At 61.2% G+C, this 25,240-nt stretch overlaps 2 protein-coding genes across 4 annotated transcripts; both read right to left on the reverse strand.

The window, feature by feature from the left end:
* Nucleotides 1–10,764: 10,764 nt before the first annotated feature.
* LOC122471028 (platelet glycoprotein Ib beta chain-like) lies at nt 10,765–12,095 on the reverse strand. Its single transcript, XM_043559394.1, has 2 exons — nt 11,914–12,095; nt 10,765–11,653 (listed from the first exon to the last, which is right to left on the reverse strand). The coding sequence occupies exons 1-2, from the start codon at nt 11,921–11,923 to the stop codon at nt 11,043–11,045; spliced, it is 621 nt and encodes a 206-aa protein (XP_043415329.1). The 5' UTR covers nt 11,924–12,095; the 3' UTR covers nt 10,765–11,042.
* An 86-nt stretch (nt 12,096–12,181) lies between these two features.
* On the reverse strand, nt 12,182–21,367 carry SEPTIN5 (septin 5). 3 transcript variants are annotated; one of them, XM_043559391.1, is made up of 12 exons: nt 20,810–20,929; nt 20,666–20,676; nt 16,153–16,249; nt 15,960–16,046; nt 15,563–15,686; nt 15,341–15,475; nt 15,018–15,135; nt 14,784–14,885; nt 13,882–13,978; nt 13,661–13,796; nt 13,322–13,424; nt 12,182–13,220 (listed from the first exon to the last, which is right to left on the reverse strand). In XM_043559391.1, the coding sequence occupies exons 1-12, from the start codon at nt 20,850–20,852 to the stop codon at nt 13,164–13,166; spliced, it is 1,110 nt and encodes a 369-aa protein (XP_043415326.1). In that variant the 5' UTR covers nt 20,853–20,929; the 3' UTR covers nt 12,182–13,163. The 3 variants fall into 3 exon arrangements, with proteins under 3 accessions (XP_043415326.1, XP_043415328.1, XP_043415325.1); XM_043559393.1 differs by lacking the exons at nt 16,153–16,249; nt 20,810–20,929 and adding an exon at nt 21,345–21,367; XM_043559390.1 differs by lacking the exons at nt 20,666–20,676; nt 20,810–20,929 and adding an exon at nt 16,902–17,252.
* Between the last annotated feature and the right edge of the window lie 3,873 nt (nt 21,368–25,240).

Consider the following 25,240-nt stretch of genomic DNA (forward strand, 5'->3'; position numbering starts at 1 on the left):
CCAAGCAGTTCAGGCTGTTCCTTTCAGAGTGATGCCACCACCTCCAGCTCTTCTTCCTCAGGCCTGCAGGCTCCCGGGGCCTGGAATGCCCTCTCTGTCCCTCTCTGGCCTCCCAGGCCTCTGAGTTGAGCCAAGGGGTCTCCAAATCCCCCACCTCCCTTATCTTGTCCATGAAGGTGGGTGTAACCCATGTCTGTGACCTGGACAGGCAGGTCTCCGGAAGGTTCTCTGATCGATGGATGAGCCTATGTCCCTCAGGTCACACAAACTTTGTGGACCCTGACCACGCCCCATGTGGACGGGCCACACATCCTCCTACTTCCAAGGGTGACATTGGCCTGGACTTAGACCCAGCCCAGGGTGCTCTCTGGGAGGGCTGTAGGGGAGGAGCAAGAGCCCTGGTGGCAGAGGGCCGCCCCCCATCCCCCCCCCAGCCCTTCTTCCCACTCCTAGAATCCCCAAAGGGAGAGTGGGAGGGGCTGGGACCCAAGAGGCTCAGCCTCGACCTCACTGGCCCCCAGCCAAGCCTGGGGCCAGACCCGGAAGCTGCTCTCCAACCAGATAATCGATGGTCTGGGGGCCGCAGTGGCTGCAGGAGGGTTGGGAGCCCTGTCAGAAATTGCTCCTGACGATGACCACATGCGCGGCCCGAAGGGACAGGCTCAGCCAAGCCCCACCTCGTTACCCTGCCTTCCCTCTGTAGCGGCCACTCCATCACCCTCACCCCGGCTCCTGCAGCCTTCCAGGCGGGGCGTCCACTACTCCTCATTCTATGGAGGAGAAGAGGGCCTGTTTGGGCCATGGCCTCTACATGGACCCCAGCCAGCATTCAGTGGTTGCAGGCCCCGAGTGTTATAGGGTAGACCCAAGTGGGCACAGCCATGGGAGGCCCATGACAGTGGGGGGATACACACTGGAGGGCAGAGGGATGGGTGTGTGCAAAAGTTAGAGGTACGTCGGGCTGCCCAAGGCTGTCCACATGGGCCCCTGGGCTTTACTCTGAGGGTACTGCCCGAGGGCAGGGCTAGGGGCCCAAGGGCACCCTACGACAGGCCAAAGTCAAACCAGATGGGCTGGGGGCCCCGTGGGGCAGGCGGGCCATTCGTCACCGTTATCTGCCCCGCCGCCGCCAAAATCACAAACACATTTTTAAGTGAAGGACTGGCTGCCACCGGCCTGCAGGCCCTGATGCCGCCCAGCTGTGGCCACACTGGGTGGGGGTTGGGGGTGGGGGAGGGTATGGAGAGGGGGTGTGGAGGATTAGCAAGTGGTTGGCCTGATGGAGGAGTGCCTGCAGCCCCCAACATACCCTCAATGTGTTCTGGAGGCCGAGCCTGTGCCAAACCTCCCATAATCTGACATCTACAGTCTCCCCTGCTTGGACCCCTCTGGAGCTGGGGTGATGGGCCCCAGAAGCACCCTCATCTCTGCCCTGGGTACTCCTGCTCCCTGCCTTCCTCCCACAGCCTTGGCATCACAGATTCACCCTCTGACCCACATACTGACCTGGGATGTGCATTGGGGCTATTTGTGAGGACAGGGGCTCTAGGTCAGGGATGTGCTTTCTGCATAAGGCTGGTGGCTCAGTAGTTGCTCCATGGGAGAGGCTGGGTTCAAGACCCAGAGAGACAAAGACAGAAACAGAGGCAAGAGATAAAAAGAGACAGAGATGGGAGAGGGAGCCTGCCCTTGTCACCAGAGACCCACCCTATGTGTCACCACAAAGCAAGCCTGGGTGGCATGGCCATGTCCCGCTTGTCCTGTGGCCTGGTTTTGCTACGTGGCAGGACCCGTCCTCTAGGGTGTGCAGGTGAGGGTGGGGCTGGGCTCCGTCAGGCCATCACTCTGGGAGCCGAATGCAGGTCCTGCCCAGCACCCTGGACCCCCGGGCAGGCCCATGGGGGTGGGGGGCGCCGGGAGAAATGGCCTGTGACGGGGGTGGGCGTCCCGGGCGGGAAAGCAAACAGTGTCAGCAGCTAATGAGCGGGAACCGGGCCTGGGGCCGAGGGCCCGGGGAGGGGCACGGCCATCGCTCATCCTGACAGGCGGGCAGCGAGGGAGGGCTGGGGACTAGAGGTAGGGGGGAGCATGAGAGCCGACAAGAGCATACCCTAGAGACCCGACCCCACACACAGACGGACAGACGGACAGAGTGGAGGCAGGCAGGCCTCTCACCCCTGGCTGACTCCCATCCCTGGCTGTGGCCCCAGTGGCACCCCACTTGCTCCATCATCTCCTCTGTCTGACCCAGCTGGCCATCCTCCTCCCCCATAACTAGTCTTTGCAGGACAAAGGAGACTGTCCCAGGAGGGGGTGCTGAACCTGGGAACCCCACATTGCACACTGGGGTATAGGAACGGGGGTCTTGAAGCCCTGCCCCTCCCTGGGCATTTCCCAATCTTTATAAAGCAGAGAAGGCCAGGTGTGCTCTGAGAGGCCCTCCTTGCCCTGACTTTCCATGGTCACCCTTCCTCCCTCCCTGTGTGCAGCCCCAGCTGTCTTCGAGGTCCCCACCCTTTCACGAAGTCTTCCCTCGATACCTCCAATACCTCCGACAAGCCCTGAAGCAGTGGGTGGGCTGACTCCACCACGAGGGAAGCAACCCCACCAGTCTTGCATATTAAAGCTGCAGTCCCATTTCACAGGTGGGAAGACTGAGGTGCAGAGTTGGATGTCAGACCCAGCTCTTGGTCTCCCGGCCTCTAGCAGGTTAGAAGCCCCTGCACCCCAGGCCTTGCCCAGGCAGAGCTGACCCAGCCTCTTGGCCTCTTGTCTGCCTTGAGCTCCCTAAAATTGCAGGATTCCTGAGCAGGCAAGACCTCGAGAGTGCTCCTGAGTTTCTCCTGGCCGGCCCTGGCCCTGGTGGCCCCATGAAAACTCAGCTGCCCGAGCGGCCTGTAAGTGCCTGCCTACGGGGGTGTCCAGGCCCCTGTCCTGCCTTGGCTAGGAGGGAGGGGCAGCCATAAATTCACACCGCCAGCCGCCTGAGGGATAAATGTGTCATCGACTGCACGATTTACGAGCACACCCCTGGCCCGCAAGGCAGAGAAAACAAGCCTCTGTGTACACATGGCGCGGCGGGCAGGGATGGGCGGCTGCCGGGGGGCATGTGGGGGCATGGCAGGCCAACAGGACACGTGCATGCGAGAGGTGCAGGGATGTGGACATGAGGGTATGGGGACACAGGCATGCAAATGGGTATGTGGGGACAGACATACTCATAAAGGGAGGTGGAACTGTACATCTTTGATATGCCCACAAACACACATGCGCGCACACACACACACACACACACACACACACTGGTGTGATTGCATATACATGCACGCATCTGAAGGTGGCACAGCATGCTCAGGGACACTCAGTGGCCATGTCACCCAGAAGCATGCATGGTTCCACCTTGGAGGTGTGCTCTTTCTCCCACATCCCGATTCCCACAGAGAAAGGAAAGACAAGGAAGGCTCTCTGGACATTTGTGTGTGCATGTATGTTTGTGCATGTGCATGTGTACGTACGTGTGCTTATACATGTGTGAGTGTGTGTGCAGGGTCTCTACTATCCCCAGACAGCCCACGCAGGGCGCCATGGTGGAGGGCCCACTGCGTGAGGATGCAAAGACAGAGCAGGGGACCAGCTGGCCTATGGAGGATATAGGTGTGTCAGGAGACCAGGATGTGTGGGAACAAGGGCTGGGTGGTGATGCCTCGGTCCTGTGTGGGGACTGACTGTCTCAGAGGCCCAGGGGCACCAGGAGCCATGGCCCTGACAGGCCAGCCACTGAACACACCCCAGGCATCAGTGCTAAGCAATGAGGCCATAACAGCCTTGACCCCTCACAGTCCCACTGCCTGGCCTGCTGACCATGCGTGCATTGCCCACTTTGTCCACCAGGACCCTGTGGGGCAGTTCTAGGCTCGAGGCTCTGCTGGGACCAACCAAAGTTACCTGCTGGGACTAATCCAGGTGCAGCAGCACAGGCCTGAGAGTGCAGGGGTAGGGGTGGGGGTGGGGGCGCGGGGACCACAGCAGGAAGCTTCAGGAAACAGAGGATTCCAGGAAGACCCCGGTGGACTCAAAGCAGCGTCACCGAAGTCTGGCAAGGACTTAGGATTCTCATGGAATTGAGGCTGTGGGTCAGCCTTAGATGTCAACACCCTTCCGTGGATGACCTGGGGACCCACTCATGCTCCAGACACTCATCTTGCTGGCCTTGCCACAAGAGAGTCAGGAGTGTGGCCCCCCGGGAGGATTTCTGTGGCAGTGGATCCCCAGCCCGGGGCAAAGGGGCTGACTGGTATCCTGGAGACCACCATGGCAAAACCATGGTACCCCAAATAAGGACAGACAACATCACTGCCCTCCACACTGGGGAGCTCCAGATGCAGAGCAGACACCTGGAGAACCGATCCGGGACCTCTGAGACCAGAGACCTCCACACCAGAGACCTGCCAAACGGTGACCTCAGACCAGAGATCCCCAGAGGAGAGACCCCCATAACAGAAACGCCTACACCAGAAATTCCATACCAGGGCTCCAAAGAGAAGAGACCTATAGAGCAGGGGCTCTAGATGAAGGATCTGCAGCAGAGAGACTCATAAAATAGGGACCCTCACTAGGGACCCCCGGAGCAAGGGGTACCCAGGTGAGGCATTCTGTGCCAGGAGAGACCCAGGGCTCCCACAAACAAGTCTGTCCCCATTTTTCCTATAAAGAGAACCAATGGTCTTCCCCCACTCCCCCCCTGCATGAACATCTCAGGATGGCGTTGTCTATGGGCTCTGGCTCTGCTCTGGTCTGTGTCACTGGTGTCCTCCCGGGTGTGGACCCCCAAGACGCACTCTTGCAGGAGATGAGGCAACTTGAACACAGTGAGCACCTTCAGTGGGCACACAGGGGCGCAGGCGTGTTGGGACAGGCGGCTGTCAGGGCCCCCCGCCCCCCCCCCCCCCGCAGCCCTGCCCAGACAGAAGCCCTTTCCTCGGTATCTGGATGGAATCCTTCAAGAGCATCTTTAAATAAACAAAGCACAGAGAAAAGTGAGCTCCTAAATACAAGTCACATTAACATAGATTTCCATGCAGAAGCACAGCAGAGCTTGGCCTTTAGGCCTCCCATAGGCCTCCTCAAAGCCCTGCTCAAGCCTGGGAGTTTTAGAGGCCCAGGGGCACAATTACCTGGGCGATGCCCACACTGCCCCGGACACTCACCCCCACCTCCCCAGCCCCCTGGCCCCAGGCTATAGTCTCCCTCTTGGGAATGGGCACACCAGGCCTATGCACACACCTGGGCAAGAGAAGCAGCATGGGGACCCTCTACTTGCCCTGAGGTCTGTACCCCCAAACCCCAGGGGTTCCCTCTGGCAAAGCTTGAAGGATTGCCTTCCAGCCCCTCTCACTTCTTTTTTTTTTCTTTAAAGTTTATTTACTTCTTTTGAGAGATACAGAGACAGTGCAAGTGGGGGAAGGGCAGAGAGAATCCAAGCAAGTTCCACCCCATCAGCGCAGAGCCTGACAAGGGGCTCAAACCGACATAGCCGTGAGACCATGACCTGAGCCAAAAGCAAGAGTCAGACGCTTAACCAACTGAGCCACCCAGATGCCCCAGGCCCCTGCTACTTCTGAAGGGTTTTTTTTACCCCACTGGGGACACAGTGACCTTGTGGGGATGATCCCAGGGTCCTGTGTGACTGGGACAGAGGCAGGGAGAGCAGCACTGGGGTGGGTGGAGAGAGCCAGTCAGGCTGTCCTTGTTGTTGAAGGTGCCCTCCCGTCCCCCACCCCTTGCCACATGAGTGTCTATCTGGCCGAGAGCCCCTCAATTTGTCTAACACACTTAAACAGGGTGAGGTGAGCCCCCTGTAGTAGGACAAGGGGTGAGGAGGGTGGGAGCCTCTGATAGGTGAAGGCTGGAGTCCAAGGGACCTGCACCCCCAAGCCCCCCCAGACCATGCAGACAGTAGCCTCCAGATGGGACTGCACACTGCTGGGAAGAATGCTTCAGAACCAACAAATGACTGGATGGAGCTCCCCTTACACATCTGGGGCACTTCTGCCCTCTCCCTCCTACAGGCTGAGCCCAGGGCACCTCTGGCTCCTGCAATCTCTGTACCCTCCCCCGACAGGTGTCTCCTGGAAGCACAGTGCTGCTCCCTCAGCCTGAACATCCCCAGGAGCCCTCCCCACCACCTGCCTTCGACATACCAGTCAGTGCTTTTGATGTCCCGGGGCTGGGGCACTCAGGTTTGTTCTGAGGGTCAAGGGGATCATCCACATGATGAGGACCAGGGTTTCTCTCAGGCACAGAATTCCAAGAGCTCTGAAGGACGCTCCCGTCCCCGCTCCCTCCGCTCTTTGAGAGATTTCATGGTGGACATTTGTTTCCCTGTGTATAAGTGGCCTTCTTTCTGCCACAAGAGCCCTGAGGGGTTGTCTGCAGGACAGACCCCTGGGCCAGGGATCCATGAGGCCAGCGGCTGAACTGGGGGTCTGGGCAGTGGGGGTGCTGAGCACACTCCATAGGTCTTGGGAACATTTTCATGGGTTCTCTCAAGCTTTGCCCACTGAGTACTGACCCCCCAGGGGAGGTCCACAGTAATGGAGGGGTCCCCACCTGGTCGATCTCCCAGCACCCTTTGTCCAGCTGGCCTTCACCACGCTGCGGGGTGGTGGTGACAGGAAAGCAGGACAGAAGGAGGGAAAGACCGTGTTTCCTCTGGGGCAGAGAAGATCCCCATGGGAAGGCTTCTCTGGGAAGGACTGCTGATCCCCAGACCCTGCAGGGCCAGCCCATGGGTTCTCCTGATAGGACAGGACGTCATCTTCTGCAGACATTTCCTGTCTGTGCACAGAGAAGGTGAGGACGAGGAGAGTGTTGCATCCATTGTAGACAGCCCTGGGTGTAGACAGCTCTGGGCATGTGACTGTGCTGGGGAAAAACGGAGGTAGGCCTGGGGGATACCCCAGGGGCTGTTTAAGGAGGGCGGGACACAAGAGCTAAGGCCAGGCCCAGTCACCAGGACCAATGACCCTAAAGGCCCCCCTCAGCCTAGGGGGTGAGTGCTTCCCGAGAGCCCCCTGCTGATTTATGGTTCTCCAGGGTGGACAGAGTTATGGCTGCTAAGGCCTTGCTCCCTCCCTCTTCCTCCTCCCTGTTGGGGGTCGGTTGGGGTGGGGTGGCTCTCAGCTGGTTTCCAGATGGGCCTGATAGAGGGGGCATCTTGGGGTGGGAGGCCAGACACCTTGAGCAAAAGGACCTGGCCAGTGTCAGCTGGCCAGCCATAGCTGCCTTTGTCTCTCTCTGTGGTTGTCTCTGTCTCTGTCTCTGTCTCAGGCTCTGTCTCTGTCACATGCAGCCCCCCTTCCCCGAGGCAGCCTGGGTGGGTGGGAGTGGGAGCCGGTGATTTATCGCCTGCTGCCTGTCTTCCATCGGAAACGCCGGGGGTGGGCGCAGACGGTGCAGTGAGCTATGGGCCCCCAGGGCCCCGCCACCCACCCCAATGTTGTTGCTCTGTCTGGGCGGCGGGTGCACCCCACCCCGACGTGGCCAGGGCTTCGGGGGCCCCCAGACCTTCCCAGGGCCTCGTCCACGCGGGCCCCACTCAAGTCTCCGCCCACCGAGGGGCCGCCCCCCTCCCCAGGCTCCCCTTCATCTCCCCAGGCAGGAGGGGGCCCACGAAGGACCCGCACCCACTCCTCGCCCCCAGGTTGGTCGGGACGTGGCGAAGCGTCTGTTCCACTCCCCCTGGGGGGCTCCCATTCCACCATCCCCACCGGCTTCTTCCTTCTAGTCGCCCTCCACGCCACCGGCCACCACGCAGCCGCTCCGTCCAGCCCCGCCTCGGTGCACACAGCAGGGGCCCAATATATGTTTACGGAGCAAACAGGCGGCAGGAGTGCGGCTGGTGCACCTGAGCTGACACTCCCTCCGCCTGGCGGAAGAAGTCCCTTATCTTCCCTGTTGATGGGCTGTCAGCGACCCCGGGGAGGGGAAGGGAGAGGAAGGTAAAGGAGGGGAAGGGTGTAGAGGGGGCGCGCTCACCCCTCCCTGTCAGCGGCCACTTGATGCACCCTTCCCTGTTCCCGTGGGGTGTGCGACCTGTCGTCCGCCGTCTCGGCGATCCACCCCCACCAGCCTGGGCAAATCCGTCCTCTCCTGGCCTCTGTTCCTCTGCGGACCCTGGTTGTCTGCACGCCCAGGGCTCACCCACCTCGGCTGCCCTCGCCCCACGTGGGGGGTTTCCGCAGACCACGAGCGCCCTCTGGTGGCTCATTCGGGTCGCGGCGCGTGAGGGGAGAACCGGATGCCGATTTGGGGGCGGGAGGTCCTCAGCCGAGGCCGCAACCCATTTCACAGACAAGGACACGAAGATTGCCAGAGGGAGGTCACGGCTGTATCTGTCCCAGGAATGCCGTCTGGCCCTGCCGGGGCTTGTTCAGAGAGGCTGGGGGTGGGCAGTGATGTGGTCAGAGGACCCCTGGGCTGTAGGGCAAAGGACCCTGAATCAGACAGCTTGGGGGCTGCAGGTGTGGGGGGATGCGTAGTGCCTTGAGTGGCCACCGTTTTGTTCCCATCTGGAAGGAGAAGGAGTCTGAAACCGCAGAGAGGACCAGGCTGTCAGTGGGGAAGGAAGGGCCCCTGGGGCAGGTGTGGTGTCCATTAGATGGAGGACCACGCTGCGGGGAGGGGCATGGCAGGCCCTTGAGGTGGGGGTAGAGGTGTACATTCCCCCTCCCTGCACAGGGCCATTCAGGGGCGCTGAGCTGGGACCATCCACTTCCCCACACTCCTTGGAGGCCCCAGGGTCAGTGCATGGAGGGTCAGCTCAGGGTCACAAGTTGGGACCGGGGACTCCCAGGCAGCCCGGAAAAGATTCGCCAGGGAGGCCAGGCCAGCACCCTCTGTGGTCAGTACCTTGGGCAGAAGCCAATCTAAATCATGGAGAACTGACAAAAGAGAGAGAGAGTCTAGGAGGAACCATGGAATTCAGCTGCCCTATTTACCAGGGAGTAAGGAAGTTCTTCCTCAGGTCTGACCAGACTGTGACACCAGCCTCTTTCCTACATCAGAGGAGCTCCAGCTGCTTCTGCAGTTCCGGGCTCTCAGGGTTCCTTGTGCCCACCCTCTCAGAGGGACACAGCCCAGAAGCCCTCACACTTGTGGGCAGTGGGCCTGGGCTCCTGCTGACCCCTCCCCATAGTGTCTGCTGGAGCCTGGGCTCACAGCCCAGGAGGCTTCCTTCTCTTAGCTTGGGGTCACCTAAGACCCCCAGGCCATTTTCTCCTGAGCCCTACATTTGTTCCCTGAAGGCCTCAGTGAGGAGTAAGAGAGGAGTCCTAGGGGCTCTGCTTCCAGTGCAGCGTGGAGAAAGCTCAGGCCCAGCAGGAAGACCCCTCTCTGGCATCTGGTTTCCTCCTCTGGAAAGTGAGGGGGAACATCCCCTCCCTGTACCATGCTGGGACTGAGTTAGGCTGCCTGTGTACCTTGCTGTGACAAAGACTATTATCTCTGACCCCCACCAGGGGCTCTGGGTGTGCTGGGCCATCCCTGAGGGTGTGTGTGTGTGTGGGGGGGGGTTGGCAGTTCATTTGTACAAAAGGGGCCATCCCTGATGTAGTGATAAGGCCGGATGGCCGGCTGGACAGTTGGCCACAGCCCACAATGGGCCGGATGCCCCGCACCTGCCCACAAAGGAGGGGGTGGCTCCTGCCTCACGTCTGACCGGCAGCCCTGAGATAGCATCAGCCCAACCGGAGGGCCATCCATCTTGTCCCACAAAGACTGGGACAAAGGCCATGTCAGCGGCAGCCTCCCCGACCCGGTCAATGGGGGCCAGAGCCTTCCTGTGCCAGGCGCCCCAGGCCCAGGCCTGAGGCTTCTTGTCAGGGTCCTGTTTGGGTCCATGAAGAGTGGCCTTCATTGTTTACAGGGCCAGCCGGGTGGAGGCCCCACCCAGGGCGGGAATGGGACTCCAATATTGAGGAAAGTGTCAGCCCTTCATTTGGGCACCCTGGGTCCCTTGTTAGCAGCTTGTGCCACAGTGGGGCACCCTGGAGGAGTCCCAGGCCCTGGCTGCTCAGCCTGAGTTCAGGGGTGAGATAGGGGAGACCAGGGACCAAGGCTGGTCCGAGCGGTCAGAGGCACCTTCCCACGGGAAGTGGTGGTCAAGTGCAGAACATGATTCCAGACACTGTGCAACTCCCTGGTACCCACTCAACCCTGCAGGGACCTGCCTCACCTGTCCTCCAGAGGCTGAGCTTCTAATTCAGATGCCCAGGGAGTTCCAGGTGGGCCATCAGATTATTCTCACCACCCTGACCCATCCCTGACTGCCCTGAAATCTGCCCATCCACACTCCCAACAGTGCTCAGAGGCTCCTCACGGCCCCTCACTGACCCCCAGAGACCCCAACTCCAAACATCCTCTCTCTTTCTCTCAACCACACTGTCCTGCAGTGCCCTCGATGTCCCCACTGTCTTCACTGTCCAGTATCCTCATCGTCCCCGTGTCTTCACTGCCCCTCAGTGTCCTCACTGTCTCAACACTGTTTTCACTGTCCCCACAATGTCTTCACTACCCTATAATGTGGTCACTGTCTGAGTTCTTCTGTGCCTTCCGCTTGAACTCCTTTGAAAGTGAGTGGTCTGGGAGAGTCACTGATCCCGTGTTGGGTGTAGGAAGATGTGATGCATCCCCCTTGAATCACCTCCTAGGGCTTGTCCTGTGGTTTGGGAGGGGAATTTCCGGGTGGTGGGGCACAGAGACCAGTCAGATTGGGAGAAGGGTTTATTCTGCACTGGAGTTTGGTGTGGGGAACCTCGCAGGGGCTGGGCTGCAGCTCACCCCCTTGACCCGCCTAAGCGTCCTGGGCTTTGGCTCGCCTCGCTGCAGAGGGGTGCGTGTGGCCCGGGGCCCGCAGGGGGGTGGTGGGGTCTGGAAGACTGTGCCCAGGCGGAGGACGAGCCCCGGTCCGGGTCAGGGCGAGGGCTCCTTGGAGCAGGGTCCTGTCGGGCTGGCACGCCCGCGTCGCTCAGCGCCTCTCAGGACTACTCGTAGAACTCGCTGGCTCCGGCCGTCTCCGCCACGAGCGGGGCGGTCAGCGACAACGGGTGCGCGGCGCGGGCGCGGGCGCGCAGCCGGCGCAGGCGACACAGCAGCAGCAGCAGCAGCAGCGCGTGCAGGAGCCCGAGGCCGAGCAGCAGGAGCTGCGCTGCCAGCGCCCCCCAGCAGAGCGCGCCCGGCGCACAGGCGGCGCGCAGCTCGTCTTCCGCCAGGTACGGCAGCAGGCGGCCGCGCAGCGCCGGGGGCGCGGCGCAGCGCAGGTCGCGGTAGGGCGCGTGCTCGGGCCGGCCGGCCAACCAGGCGCGCAGTGGCACCAGGCGGCAGTCGCAGCGCCAGGGGTTGCCGCCCAGGTGCGCGACGCGCAGCACGGGCAGCGAGTCCAGCAGCCCCGGCGGCAGCGCCGTCAGATTGTTGCCCGTCAGCACCAGTTCAGTCGTGTCCGGCGGGAAGGCGGCGGGCAGCGAGGCCCATGTCAGCCCGCGGCGCCCGCAATCCACGCGCGTCCCCGCACAGCCACACGGCGCGGGGCAGCCCGCGACTGGGCGGCTGGGCGGCGCTAGCAGCAGGAGCAGCAGGCTCAGCGCCCGGCGCGGCCCTGCAAGGGAAGCGCCGCAGTGAGCCTGGTGGCCTGTGTGGCACCTGAGCGGGTCCCTGTACACCCCAGGGCGCTGGGCCCGGCCCGGGCCCCGGAGACCCGAGCCCCGCCTTACCCGAAAGCCTCTCCACCTCGACCATCCGCGCGCTGACTGGAAGTCCGCCCTAAATCTCCCTACTGCAGCCCAGATGACTGCAGCGCCTCCCAACCCGACTCTGCTCAAGGAGCGCAGTCCCGGGCCTGCCTGACCCCAAACTCACCGGAGCCCATGGCGAGAGGATGGTGACCTGGCTTGTTCTGGAGCGCTAAGCGTTGGCTGGAGAGCCAAGTGATAATGCCGCCCCGCCCCTGCCAGGCCCCAGCAACCCCGGCCAAACCGACCACAGCGCTGCCACCCGCCAGAAATAACCCGGAGGCCCAGTAGACAGACGCTGCGGCCCCAGATAGAGCGCTATCACCGACGCTCGCAGGCTACCAGGGCTTCCGCCCCCCACCAACCCAGGGGAGCAGGGATCACTCAGACACCGCTGCGACTTCACCAACATTGTTCTCCTGTCACCAGGACAGGATGCAGCATTCACAACTGAACAAAACTGGAGACTGGGATTGGGGGGGGAAGGTATCATGCTGGGGGTGGGGGAGGAATGGACTAGGCAACCCAGGGCAACAGTGCTGCTGGGGAGAAAGGACCTCCAGCCACAGGCAGGGAATGGCAGTCTAGGGGTGGGGGGTTCCCAGGTTGCCCAGCACCCACTGTTCCTGGAGCCCTCAGGCCAGGCCACAGCCCTAGATGAGGAGTTTGGGCAATTGCAGGCATCCCTGCCCCACCAGCCCCGGGAGATCCTTGCCTGCAGCCAGCTGCTCTCCTTCGGTCTGGAGGGATCCTAAGCGCTTCTGTTGCCCAACCTGCCACTGAGCTACCCAGTGAGGGGTGAGGAGGTAGGGAAGGACTGGCCCACCTCGGCACAAAGTGAGGCCTCAGCGTAAGCTGGGTGGCCCGAGGGAGGGGGCACATGAGGGTTCCCAGGTCCACTCTGTGGCACTGGGGTGGAGAAATAGACCTGGGATGCCGAGGATCTGCTCCCCTATTCTGCCTTGTTTTACCCCCCTACCTGAGTAGGGCCTGGAGTCGGAGTTCATGACCTTCTGGGGCAGGGGTAGATCTCAAAAGTCATGGCCCAAATTAGCTCCTGTTCCCCCGAGGCCAAAGAGGGCCAGCTGTGGGAGCTGCTGTCCAGGCCCCTTGGAAGCAGATACAAATAAGGGGAGGGACTGGTGCTGAGAATAAATTAGGGTTGTTTGGGGGCTATGAGCCTGCATCTCTGGGTCAGGTTGGGAATAGTCGGGAACAGTCCTGGTCTGGACCATTCCAAGACTGGTGTTGTGCCCAGGTCTGTTGGAGATCCAGATTTATTCCAGGGTGGAGTCCAGGCCAGTTGGGGTCCAGGGACGGGAAGGGCCAGCCTGGAAACTGGCAGTATATCCATGGCAATGTGGGGCTGGGTTGGGGTCACTGGTCCTGCATCTGCTGCTTCATCTTCTGCAGCATCTCCTGCATGCGCCTTAGCTGGAGGTGAGACGGGAATAGCAGAAGGTAGAGTGACAAACGTGATAGGAGGGGCTGGACCCCCACCCCCACCCCTTCTCCTCCCCTGTGGCCCCACTAACCTCCTCATCCTTCATCCTGATGAGCTTTTCTGTCTCAGCATCCGGGGTAGGCAGTGGTAGGATGGGGATGGGGCTCTCCATGCGGCTGTCCTGGGTCAGTTTGCTGTGGGGTGGACAAGAAGCACAGTTTGTCTGACCCCCAACACTACCGAGGCTCTGCCCTCCTGAGCTCCCACACTGTTGGGTCGGCTCTGGGAAGACAAGGTGCAGGGTGGGGGGCCTACTTGGGAGTCGGGGCAAAGTTCAGATCTGGGAAGGCAGCAAGGATCAGCCCTCTGTTAGGGAGCCTTGGCTGGGAACATGAGGTGCACGATCCAGGTCCGGGTCAGAGCTGCGCACCTGGTCATCTGCTGGATGCAGTGCGCGCGATAGTTCTCATAGTGCACGTCGCATGTCACGTCCTTCAGATCATGCATGTGTGTGCGGATCAGCATGTTGCGAAGCTTCACAAAGTCGCAGTGTGCCTGGTTCTCCACTGTGGGGCAAGAGCGGGTGTTGGGTGGGTGCAGGCCCGGGGGAGCCACCCCACTCCCTCTGTCGCACCCCATGCCTGAACTCACCCTCCACGATCCCCCAGGGGTACAGTCGCCCCCGGACCCGCTGCCCCTTGGCCTCCACCACTGTGTTGCTGCCGATAACCGCGAAGGGTGCACTCTCCTGGGAAGGGCAGGTACAAGGGCTCGCGCCCAGTTAGTGTGAGTGTGGGCTTAGTGGCTGAAGAGGGACATGGGCACTCGGCACCTGGTCGCTCCTCCAGTAACACTATCAACAGCCCCTCCCCAAAGAGATCCTGGGGTTGCCCAACCCTTGTGGCTTCTCTGAAGCCAGAGCTGGCATGGCTTATACCCGTGGCACAGGGTATGTGCCCAGCCAGGCATATCCTCCCCTTCTGACACCATCCCCCATCAGGAAGTGCTCCATTCAGCTACCATCGCCATCCCTCCCTCCCCAGAGCTGAGCCCCTGCCTCCTGTTACTGATGCTGACTTAGGCTGGGGCCAAGGGCTCCACCCTGCTCTTGGCCCAGTGGCTGCCTATCCCGTGCCTTAGGCTTGGTTATTGCCACTCTAGATCCCGGGGCACCCAAAGCAACAACCACTCTCTGGAGCTCAGAATTCTGGGAGCCAGGGCACACACAGGCTTATGGCCATCAGGCCAGACCCTTCTGCTCGTGACCCATTGGAAGAAGACTGAGGAGCAGGGTCAGGGTGGAGGCCTGGCCAGGACTGTGCCTTTGGGTCCTGGCAAGTGCTCCATGACACACTAACCACACGGGGCCCAAACTGCACAAGCCAGTGGGGACATGAGTGACTGTACCCCGCCCCCACCCCCCCACCTCACCCCAGGTGGAGGGGCTCTACTGCCCAGACAAAAGACTCTTTCCCCCACCGGGTTGGACCTGGATGCTTGATGCCATGTAAACTGACCTCCAGTTCCCTCCTCTGCCACCCCAGGCCGCTCACCTTCAGTTCCCGATCCTGCTGCTTGAAGTCCTCATCCTCGTCAGAGTCACATTCAGGGAACTGGTACACGTGGATCCCAAACTTGTCAATCTCCTCCCGGATCTGTGGCAGGGCAAGGGCTGTCAGATTTGAGGCTGGCCAGGGACCCGGGGCCAGGTGCGCTGGCACCCAGGATCAGCACACTTGGTGTTCTGGGTCCTGGAGACTTAGCCCAGGCCCAGTTGCCAGGCTCACCCGCTCCTTCAGCTTCCGGATCTCGCTGGGGACGAGACAGTCAGCTTTGGCGATGAGGGGCACAATGTTCACCTTCTCATGCAGAGCCTTCATGAAACCCACATCCACTGGCCGCAGCCTGCAGAGAGCATCCAGGGGTGGAGAGGGGCATGGTGGGGGTGGTGGGGGTGGTGGGGGCACAGAGAGAGGGTGGGATGGGCTCAGGGAGGGCATGGTTGTGAGGGCACAGGCAGAAGATAAGCAGTGACAGGTGCAGCCAATGGGGAACCATGGAGGCGGGTCCCACCCCCTACCCTGAGCCTGTTCCCAGGACATTCACGCACCCGTGTCCAAAAGGGGAGATGAAGTAGAGGCAGCAGTGCACACGGTTGTCTTGGATGTTCTTGCGGTTGAGGCCACTCTCGTCACGAAAATACTGCTCAAACTGCTGGTCCACGTAGTCGGTGATGGGCTTCCAGCTGCAGGTAGGCAGGAGGGTCGGTGAGGCCAGAGGGGACACTGGATCAGCCTAGACACAGACTGTTCCCCAGCCAGGCTTTCCTCACCACTCAGAGTTGTTGACAGCATCCCCGAAGCCCGGTGTGTCTACAATGGTGAGCTTCAGCTTGACCCCCTTCTCCTCAATGTCCACCGTATGCTTCAGGATCTCTACCGTTTGGCTGATGCGCTCTGTGGGTGTCGGGGCATCGTTTGCAGGGGTCTCTCCAACTCTCAGACCCCACCCCCACTGGGCAGCCAGAACCCTTGTTCTCATCCATTCTAGCATTTAGCCCTGGCCTCATGGCCTGACTGTGGTCTGGGCCACTCCTCCTGGACCCTGAACAGGAGAGACCCACGCTGTGGGGAGAGAGGAGCAGGGTCTGGACCCAGAAGGGACCCCTTTGAAGGGTCACACAGCAGAGGATGGGGAACCAATGCCAGGGCTGCATAGGGCCCACTCACCCTCGGCACTGAGCAGCTTCCGGTCCTTGTACAAGTCGGTCAGGAAGAGGCTGTGGACCAGCGTGGACTTCCCCAGGCCCGACTCACCTGCCAGCAGGTACAGTGAAAGAGTCAGGTTAAGTCTGGGACCCCTCTGACAAAGCCTAGCTGGCTATGGCCCAACCCACCCGACCTGGGAGTCCAGCCCACTCACCCGCCACCATAAGAGTGAAATCGAAGCCCTTCTTCACAGACTTCCGGTGCACCTGATTGGGCAGTGTGGCGAAGCCCACGTACTGCTTGTCGATATCCTGGGGGGCAGGGGCAGGGCAAGTCAGGAGCAGGCTTGGATTCCTGGGGCAGTCCGATGCCCTGTTCTCTACCCAGCTCAGACATGGGCAGCAGAGGGCAGAGTCCTCTGTGTGGGGAGTTTCAATGGCAGAAAGGGGTGAGGGCCTGTGAGCAAAGACCTGGAGCTGGGAAAGCAGGTAAGGGGGTGACAGGCATCCTTGCCCCCGCCTCAGTGAGGGGCTTTGCAGGGACCTGAGAATGTGTCTGTGTGTGTAGAGTTTAGGATGCCTGGCTGCAGTAGTCCTAGGCTGGGTCTTCCCTTGGGCGGTGGGCAGAGGGCACCAGGACCCAGACCCCTCACACACATCCAAGGCCCTCCATAGGCAGGAGAAGCCCCCTGGCCTCAATACTCACCCCTCCTGAGTGTACCAGGGGGTGGGAGGCCCCATCTGGCCACCATCCAGCCGCGGGGGTGGCTGGCTGCTGCTACCAAGGCGGAGCAAAGGCTATTTATAGACAGCGGCACCAAGCCTCCCCCACCCTCGGGGTCCCAGCGCCCAGTCAGGTGGACCCTGGCCCTGCCGGTCCCTGTCACGTCCCAGAACCCCTGGGACCGGGACCCGGCAGGCACACACACGCTGACCCACATTCCACTCCCCTCTCCACACACACCTTGAGCCGCCTCTGGGCCTGGGTCCGCGGTGACAGCAGCTGTTCCACCAGGCGGTCCTGGGGCGCTGCCAGCGAGTCCATCGCTGCGTTTGGACCCCAGACCGGGTCAGACCCACAGGGGCAGGGCTTTCAGGAGGGACTTACAGGCGGTACTGCCCTGAAGCTCTGTTCTCGCCCCCGTTTTACAGACGCGGGAATTGAGGCCCAGGGAAGGGACGTTGCCCACCCGCGGTGTGGCTGACCCCAGAGGCCACGCGGGCCATGCCTCTGCCAATGCGGACCCGCCCCGAGCCGCGCGCGCGGTCTCAGCCACAGGCAGGCCCGGCTCCCGCACCGAACCAGAGGCGGGGCCTCGCGGGCGCTGGCAGGCGGGGCGGGCGGGGAAAAAGACCGCCCCACCCGCACGGTCGCCGGGAAACGGTCTCTTGGAAATTGGGCCGCGGGCGGAGCCACCGGAAGGCTGCTTCGGGGGGCAGGGCCCAGCATAGGCGCGCATAGGCACGGAGGCGGAGTCCCGCTGCCGGACGGGTGGCCTCTGTCCGGGCGTCTCGACCACCCGGCTGGGAGGGTGGGGAAGCCAGGGCCCACCTAAGGGCCCTAGGGGGCAGGGTTTGTGGCCGCCCCGCGTCTCGCCCCCTCCAGGTGCAGCGCGGCTTTCATCCGCCAGAGGGCGCCGGGAGAACGCTCCCGGGACCTATGCGCACCCACGCGGGAAGCGGCCTCTCTCCCTCCTTCTCTCCTCGTAGAATTGGCCCGGAAACCTCCCGGCGGTGTCGCGGAGTCCTAACTATCCACGGCCACACCCCTCCTTGTACGCTCCCTCCCCCCTCGTATGTTATGTGTGTGATGGGAGCAGGAGTGTTCTGGACTGGTGTGGCCCTTCCAGACACGTGGGAACTGGGAGGGGGCAGAGCCCACCTCCCCAGCCTGGACCCACCTCCCCTTCGCCCGGGGTTGAAGGGGCTCAAGTGCTCAGTTAGAGCACCAGAGGCCTACCCACCCTACCTCCGGGAAACTTGGAAGTTGCAGCCAGCCAGCACTGGCCACAGCTGCCCCCAGACCACTTCTGCCAGCCAAAGTGGGGGGATGGTGTGTAGAGTGAACTTACCCCCTCCCCATCATTTGTCTCCCTGTCAGCCTCCTCGCCTGCTCTGATCCACAAGATGGACCCACGAGGGCTGGAAAGCTCAAGCCGGTATAGCTCTCACCCCCTGTGACCACCCGAGGGGCCACAGGCCTCTCCTGGGCACCAAACCCTTCCTCACCCCTCTCTCCAGGACCCTACCAGAATCGGAACCAGCCAGCCAGGCAGGAGGGAGGCTTGGAAAGGAGCTGCAACAAGAACAGACATACTTCTTGGACTGTGTATCAGTGGGGATAGGCGGCCCCCCAGCTCTTCCCCACCTTGGTTCTCCCTTCTTGGCTCCCCTGGTTGAGGGGCCTCTGTCCATTTGTCCAGGCTCATGATGCTGCTGTGGGGCCTGGAGGCCCCTGGCACCTGGGGAGGAGGGGTGGGCCCACAGCTGGGAACAGGAGAGTCTTTCATCCAGAGGAGAGCAGGGGGAAGCCACAGGGCACCTCCCTCAGCTCTCCCAGCTGGGCCCTCAGTCCTTGCCCTGAGAAAGCCTCCACACTGGCCCAGCCCTCTGCCATGTGGACCTGTAGGAAGTGTCTGGGCCAAGTCCCACCCAATCTCCACCTGTAGGTCCACTAGAGACACAGCCCCTCAGCCTAGCCCCCCTGCCAGACAGGCTGGCATCTCAGGCTCAGGGCATCTCCAAGACAGACACACCTGGGTCTACGCCTTAGCACTTCACAGCTGGGTGTCTAATGGAGCTTGTCACTCTCAGACTGCCTCAGTTTCTCCACTGATAAGGCACAGCCTCTGGGGAGGCCCAGGTCAGAAGGGCAAGAGTCAGGAGGGTGACATGTCAGGAGGGAAAGGGTCTCACTCCCAGCTCCTGCCCCTGCACCCAAACTCACCCAGACAGGGCCTGTGGATTCCCTGGGGGAGCTCCAGGGAAGGGGCCCTGCCACCCCCTCTCTCTGCCCATGAAGTACAACAAATATTTCTCAGGGCTTCCTGAGCTGTAGACACAGCTGCGCCCACCTCCTCCCGGTGCCTGAGACTCTCGAGGCATTTCCATTCTTAGAATCACTGGAGTCAGCTCTGGAAGCAGCCACCAGAGCCAATAGAGCCCCCATCACTGCCCGAGACAAGGTGGGGGCCAGAGGATGGGGGCACGGAGGGCCACCAGAGCACCCCCCACCCTCTTTCATAGTGTGGATAGCTCACCAACACCAAACAATATTAACAGTGAAACTACCATATTCTTCAAGCTCCCCCCCCCCCCCCCCGCCCCGGATCCTCGGGGAGCCTGTCCCAAAGACCTGGCTCCTTGGCTTTGTTCCTGGGGCTCCCCCTCCACCTGCATGGTGCCCTCTCCCTCTGGTCTGAGGGGTAGGGGACAGGTGAGGCTGGCTCCTAACTGACCTTGAAGGATGGGCAGACACAGGTCTGACGGGGCTCACACCTCAGCAGGAGGGAGTCCCTGTTGGTGCTAGGCAGCAGCTGCCTGGCCCAGTAACTCCAAGGCCCAGGAGAAGCTGTGGGGGCTGGTCTCCCGGGCCTTCTCTCTCTCTCCTTCAAACAATAGCCTGGCAGCATGTGTCCCTGCGTCTCAGGCATTGTCTGACCTGCCTTGATAGGAAGACAGCTCCTGGCCCGGGCTCCCTGGAGAGGCCCTTGCCAGCAGGTTGAGGTTGAGGGGCCCCTCCCCAAGAGCCTCACCTGTCCCAGGGTGGGGCGTGTCCCTGCCAGGAGACTGGCACCTGGCAGCCAGTGACTCCCAGCCTCCACCCCACCTGCTGGGCCGCACCCTGGGCCAGGACTTCGGGGTTCTACCCAGCATCTACCCACTGTGTGAATTCCTATCTCTGACGAGGAGTGCCAAGGCCACCTTGGTGCCAGAGTTAGGCCAAGAAAATCCCCCAACATGACTGAGCTCAAGCCAGAAAGGCCTCCAGCAGGGCCCCAGAGCCCCCTGCCCATCTGGTTACCCATCCCCACCCCACTCTCAGGATCTTCCAGCTCTGTTTAACCCCAGCCTCAGCTGGGTTTCACAGTGGGTGCCCAGGTCAGCCTCCTGTCATGTCCTGCATTCCCTGAGTGGGGGCCAGGCCAGCCCCTGTGGGAGGCCACAAGCCTATTTGTACCCACTAGGTTGGAAGACCCATTCTGGGCACAGGGATGACTCAGACCAGGCCTTAGAGGCTCCCAGTCTGGGGAAGAGGTCTGGCCACAGATCAGCCCACTCAAATTGGTGTGTGGGGAGAAGAGACATAAGATGCACAGGAGTGGGGTGGGGCTGCTTAGGGTCTAGGTGCTGGCTGGTGGATACAGACCCCTCCCCTAGCCTGTGGCCTGCGGTGAGGGTGGCCTCACTCAGGACCCCCAACACGAGGCCTAAGGCCAGTTCAGGGAGAATACACTGGCACTGGACCATTGGGAGACACCCGGCCCATCCCCCCATCCTGGGAGGGGCACCCCTGCTGTAAGGGTCAGGGGTCAGGCCCCCAGGGGCCCAGTGCCCACTCCTCCCCTCTGTAGCCCCTGGCGCGGCGGCACTGCCCCAGCTGACAATCGGTTATCGCGACAGGGCGGGATGACGGCCGGCGGGGGCGGGGTCGCGCCTGGGCGCCGGCGGCGTTGGTGGCACAATGGGTGACAGCCGGCCGCGGGGGGAGCGGCGGCGCGCACGTACCTGCTTGTCCTCTGCGGGGTCGGGGTCGGGTCGGGGTCCGGGTCCGGGCCGGCGGGCGGGGGAGAGACGGAAAGACACGGTGAGAGGCGGGCGGGCGGCGGGGACAAAGGCGCGCGCGGGCGCGCGGGCAGGCGCCGGGCTCACCTGGGGTCGCCAGCTTGCTCTTGTACCGCAGGCCTGTGCTCATGGTGGCCGCCGGCGGGGGGGACGGGCGGCGGCGGGCGCGCGGGCGGGGCGCGGCGACGAGCGGCGGAGGCCGAGGCCAGGCTGCGGGGTGACCGGCCCCTCCGCGCCGCCGCCGCCCGCCCCGCCCGCGCGCCCGCCAGCCAATCGGCGCCCGCCGCGCCCACGCACGACCCGGCGCGGCCGGCGGGGGCGGGGACCCAGGCGCCCCCCAACGGCCCCGCGCCCGCCGCCTCCCGGCGACGCCCTCGCTCACAGCCGCAGGCCAGCGCCCCGGGAACCCGGCGACGCCCACGATGCCCCAGCCCACGGCAAGGCGGCTGCCCGACTCCCGCCACACCTCGCGTCTCCCATGCCCAGGCCTGGACTCTGCCTGCCTAGCTCTCGCTCTCGAGGGACCCCAGTCGGTGCCTCAGCCTCTGACCTTCCCACCGTGTGGCTCTTCCGTAAGACCTTGCCCCCAGGGACTGGTGGCCTCCTGCCAGCCGCTCCTCACCTCACCATGGACGATGGAGGTGCTGGCCTGTGGAGTCCTGCTCCTGGCCACAGCAGGAGAGGTGATGGTCACCCCAAGGAAGGCCGGATGCCCGGTGCAGGGCCGGTGCCCCAGCTTCCCTCCTGCAGCCTGTTCAGTGCTGTGCACATCTGCTCTGGGAGGAGACACCTAGGCAAGCTGCAAAGTCCAAGCCCCTGGGCAGTTGTCCCTCTTCTCTTTTTCTGGCTTATTTTCTGGGATTATTTCTAAAGAGTAACCGAGCTGACATCTGGGACAGGACGGACCGACCTCAAGCCTGCCTGCTCCCCCACTCCCCACCCCAGCTGTACACCCTCTGCTCTGCAGATGGCAGCCAGAACTGCTACCACCCTGAGAAGGGGGGCAGGGAGATCTCGGCCTCCTGTGCTAGAGGCCAGTCAGTGGCACTGAAGGCAGGGCCAGGGCCTGCACCCCATTTACAGATGGGGAAACTGAGGCCCCAGACCTTCAGTGATTGGCAAGATTCTCAAGCATGAGTGCCTCCTGTCTTCCGTCACTATCACACTCCCAAGTACCTTTGGCTTCCCTGGAGTGCTCTCAGATGTCATATCTGGAGTCTTTGGTCCCACAGAAAGGACAGGCAGACCTGTGGTCACCAGCTCCCCCAATGACAGCCCCCTTAGGAGGAAATGGCCTGCTGTACCTTCCACACTCAGGAAGCGCTCCTTTCTCCCTAGCCCCTTGTGTGCCCCTGGGTCCTCCTCCATCTCTGAATCACCAGCACCTAGCACAGAGTTGTTTGCTCAGAAAATGAAAAAGCCATGTAAGCAGCAGCATTGCTCTGCAAAATTCTGTGTCAAACACCCATTTCCCCCTCCACTGGGACCTCCACGTAGTCCAGAGCTGTGACCAGTGTGGGGACACTCCACCGCTCAGACCCCTCATCCAAAGCCTCAGGGCCAGATGTGTTTGGAATTCAGAATTTGTCATATATCTCATACAGTACATGATACCTCATTGGAGCCGGCTGCAGCTGCTGGTAACCAAACACATTAAGATGTTTGTAGTGGAGGGGTACCAGGGTAGCTCAGTAGGTTAAGCGTCCGACTGCAGCTCAGGTCATGCATGATCTCTTGGTCTGTGAGTTCGAACCCCGTGCTGGGCTCTGTGCTAACAGCTCAGAGCCCGGAGCCTGCTTTGGATTCTGTGTCTCCCTCACTCTCTACCCCTCCCCCACTTGTATTCTGTCTCCGTCTCTCTCGAAAATAAATAAACATTAAAAAAAAAAACTTTTAAAGATGTTTGTAGTGAAATGAGGGGTGTCCAGGTGGCCCAGTCGGTTAAGCGTCCAACTCTTGATTTTGGCTCAGGTTGTGATCTCACGGGTTTGGGCTCTGTGCTGACAGCATGGAGCCTGCGTGGGATTCTCACTCTCCCCCTCTCTCTCTGCCCGTCTCCCGCTCACAATCTCTCTCTCTTAAAATAAATACATAAACAAACAAACAAACAAACAAACATTTAAAAAAGGTGTCGGTAGTGAGGTGCGACTATTCACATGAACTGGAATTAATAAAGGCCATAACACATGGTTACACATCAGCCCAGGGCTGCCTTTGTTACAGAGTTTCGAACACTTTAGGTTTCAGAGCTTTGGGGGAATTTGGAATTGGGGATAAAGGAATGCAGCAGGGAGGGAACACTTGAAGTGATAGGCAGGACTTCTGAATCTTCCTCAGCTCCGACAGGCTTGGTGGAAACCCCGTCTGAGGGGGCCTGAAGCTTTGCAAAATGGTTGAACTGGTCAGTGAAAACTGGCACTTGGACCTTTGGTATGAATTGACCCATGCAAGCCTCCGGGACCTCTGAGACCAGAGACCTCCACACCAGGGACCTGCCAAACGGTGACCTCAGACCAGAGATCCCCAGAGGAGAGACCCCCATGGCAGAAACGCCTACACCAGAAATTCCATACCAGGGCTCCAAAGAGAAGAGACCTATAGAGCAGGGGCTCTAGATGAAGGATCTGCAGCAGAGAGACTCATAAAATAGGGACCCTCACTAGGGACCCCCGGAGCAAGGGGTACCCAGGTGAGGCATTCTGTGCCAGGAGAGACCCAGGGCTCCCACAAACAAGTCTGTCCCCATTTTTCCTATAAAGAGAACCAATGGTCTTCCCCCACTCCCCCCCTGCATGAACATCTCAGGATGGCGTTGTCTATGGGCTCTGGCTCTGCTCTGGTCTGTGTCACTGGTGTCCTCCCGGGTGTGGACCCCCAAGACGCACTCTTGCAGGAGATGAGGCAACTTGAACACGGTGAGCACCTTCAGTGGGCACACAGGGGCGCAGGCGTGTTGGGACAGGCGGCTGTCAGGGCCCCCCGCCCCCCCCCCCCCCCCCCCCGCAGCCCTGCCCAGACAGAAGCCCTTTCCTAGGTATCTGGATGGAATCCTTCAAGAGCATCTTTAAATAAACAAAGCACAGAGAAAAGTGAGCTCCTAAATACAAGTCACATTAACATAGATTTCCATGCAGAAGCACAGCAGAGCTTGGCCTTTAGGCCTCCCATAGGCCTCCTCAAAGCCCTGCTCAAGCCTGGGAGTTTTAGAGGCCCAGGGGCACAATTACCTGGGCGATGCCCACACTGCCCCGGACACTCACCCCCACCTCCCCAGCCCCCTGGCCCCAGGCTATAGTCTCCCTCTTGGGAATGGGCACACCAGGCCTATGCACACACCTGGGCAAGAGAAGCAGCATGGGGACCCTCTACTTGCCCTGAGGTCTGTACCCCCAAACCCCAGGGGTTCCCTCTGGCAAAGCTTGAAGGATTGCCTTCCAGCCCCTCTCACTTCTTTTTTTTTTCTTTAAAGTTTATTTACTTCTTTTGGGAGATACAGAGACAGTGCAAGTGGGGGAAGGGCAGAGAGAATCCAAGCAAGTTCCACCCCATCAGCGCAGAGCCTGACAAGGGGCTCAAACCGACATAGCCGTGAGACCATGACCTGAGCCAAAAGCAAGAGTCAGACGCTTAACCAACTGAGCCACCCAGATGCCCCAGGCCCCTGCTACTTCTGAAGGGTTTTTTTTACCCCACTGGGGACACAGTGACCTTGTGGGGATGATCCCAGGGTCCTGTGTGACTGGGACAGAGGCAGGGAGAGCAGCACTGGGGTGGGTGGAGAGAGCCAGTCAGGCTGTCCTTGTTGTTGAAGGTGCCCTCCCGTCCCCCACCCCTTGCCACATGAGTGTCTATCTGGCCGAGAGCCCCTCAATTTGTCTAACACACTTAAACAGGGTGAGGTGAGCCCCCTGTAGTAGGACAAGGGGTGAGGAGGGTGGGAGCCTCTGATAGGTGAAGGCTGGAGTCCAAGGGACCTGCACCCCCAAGCCCCCCCAGACCATGCAGACAGTAGCCTCCAGATGGGACTGCACACTGCTGGGAAGAATGCTTCAGAACCAACAAATGACTGGATGGAGCTCCCCTTACACATCTGGGGCACTTCTGCCCTCTCCCTCCTACAGGCTGAGCCCAGGGCACCTCTGGCTCCTGCAATCTCTGTACCCTCCCCCGACAGGTGTCTCCTGGAAGCACAGTGCTGCTCCCTCAGCCTGAACATCCCCAGGAGCCCTCCCCACCACCTGCCTTCGACATACCAGTCAGTGCTTTTGATGTCCCGGGGCTGGGGCACTCAGGTTTGTTCTGAGGGTCAAGGGGATCATCCACATGATGAGGACCAGGGTTTCTCTCAGGCACAGAATTCCAAGAGCTCTGAAGGACGCTCCCGTCCCCGCTCCCTCCGCTCTTTGAGAGATTTCATGGTGGACATTTGTTTCCCTGTGTATAAGTGGCCTTCTTTCTGCCACAAGAGCCCTGAGGGGTTGTCTGCAGGACAGACCCCTGGGCCAGGGATCCATGAGG

This window comes from Prionailurus bengalensis, chromosome D3, assembly GCF_016509475.1.
Source record: "Prionailurus bengalensis isolate Pbe53 chromosome D3, Fcat_Pben_1.1_paternal_pri, whole genome shotgun sequence".
Taxonomy (NCBI): Eukaryota; Metazoa; Chordata; class Mammalia; order Carnivora; family Felidae; genus Prionailurus; species Prionailurus bengalensis.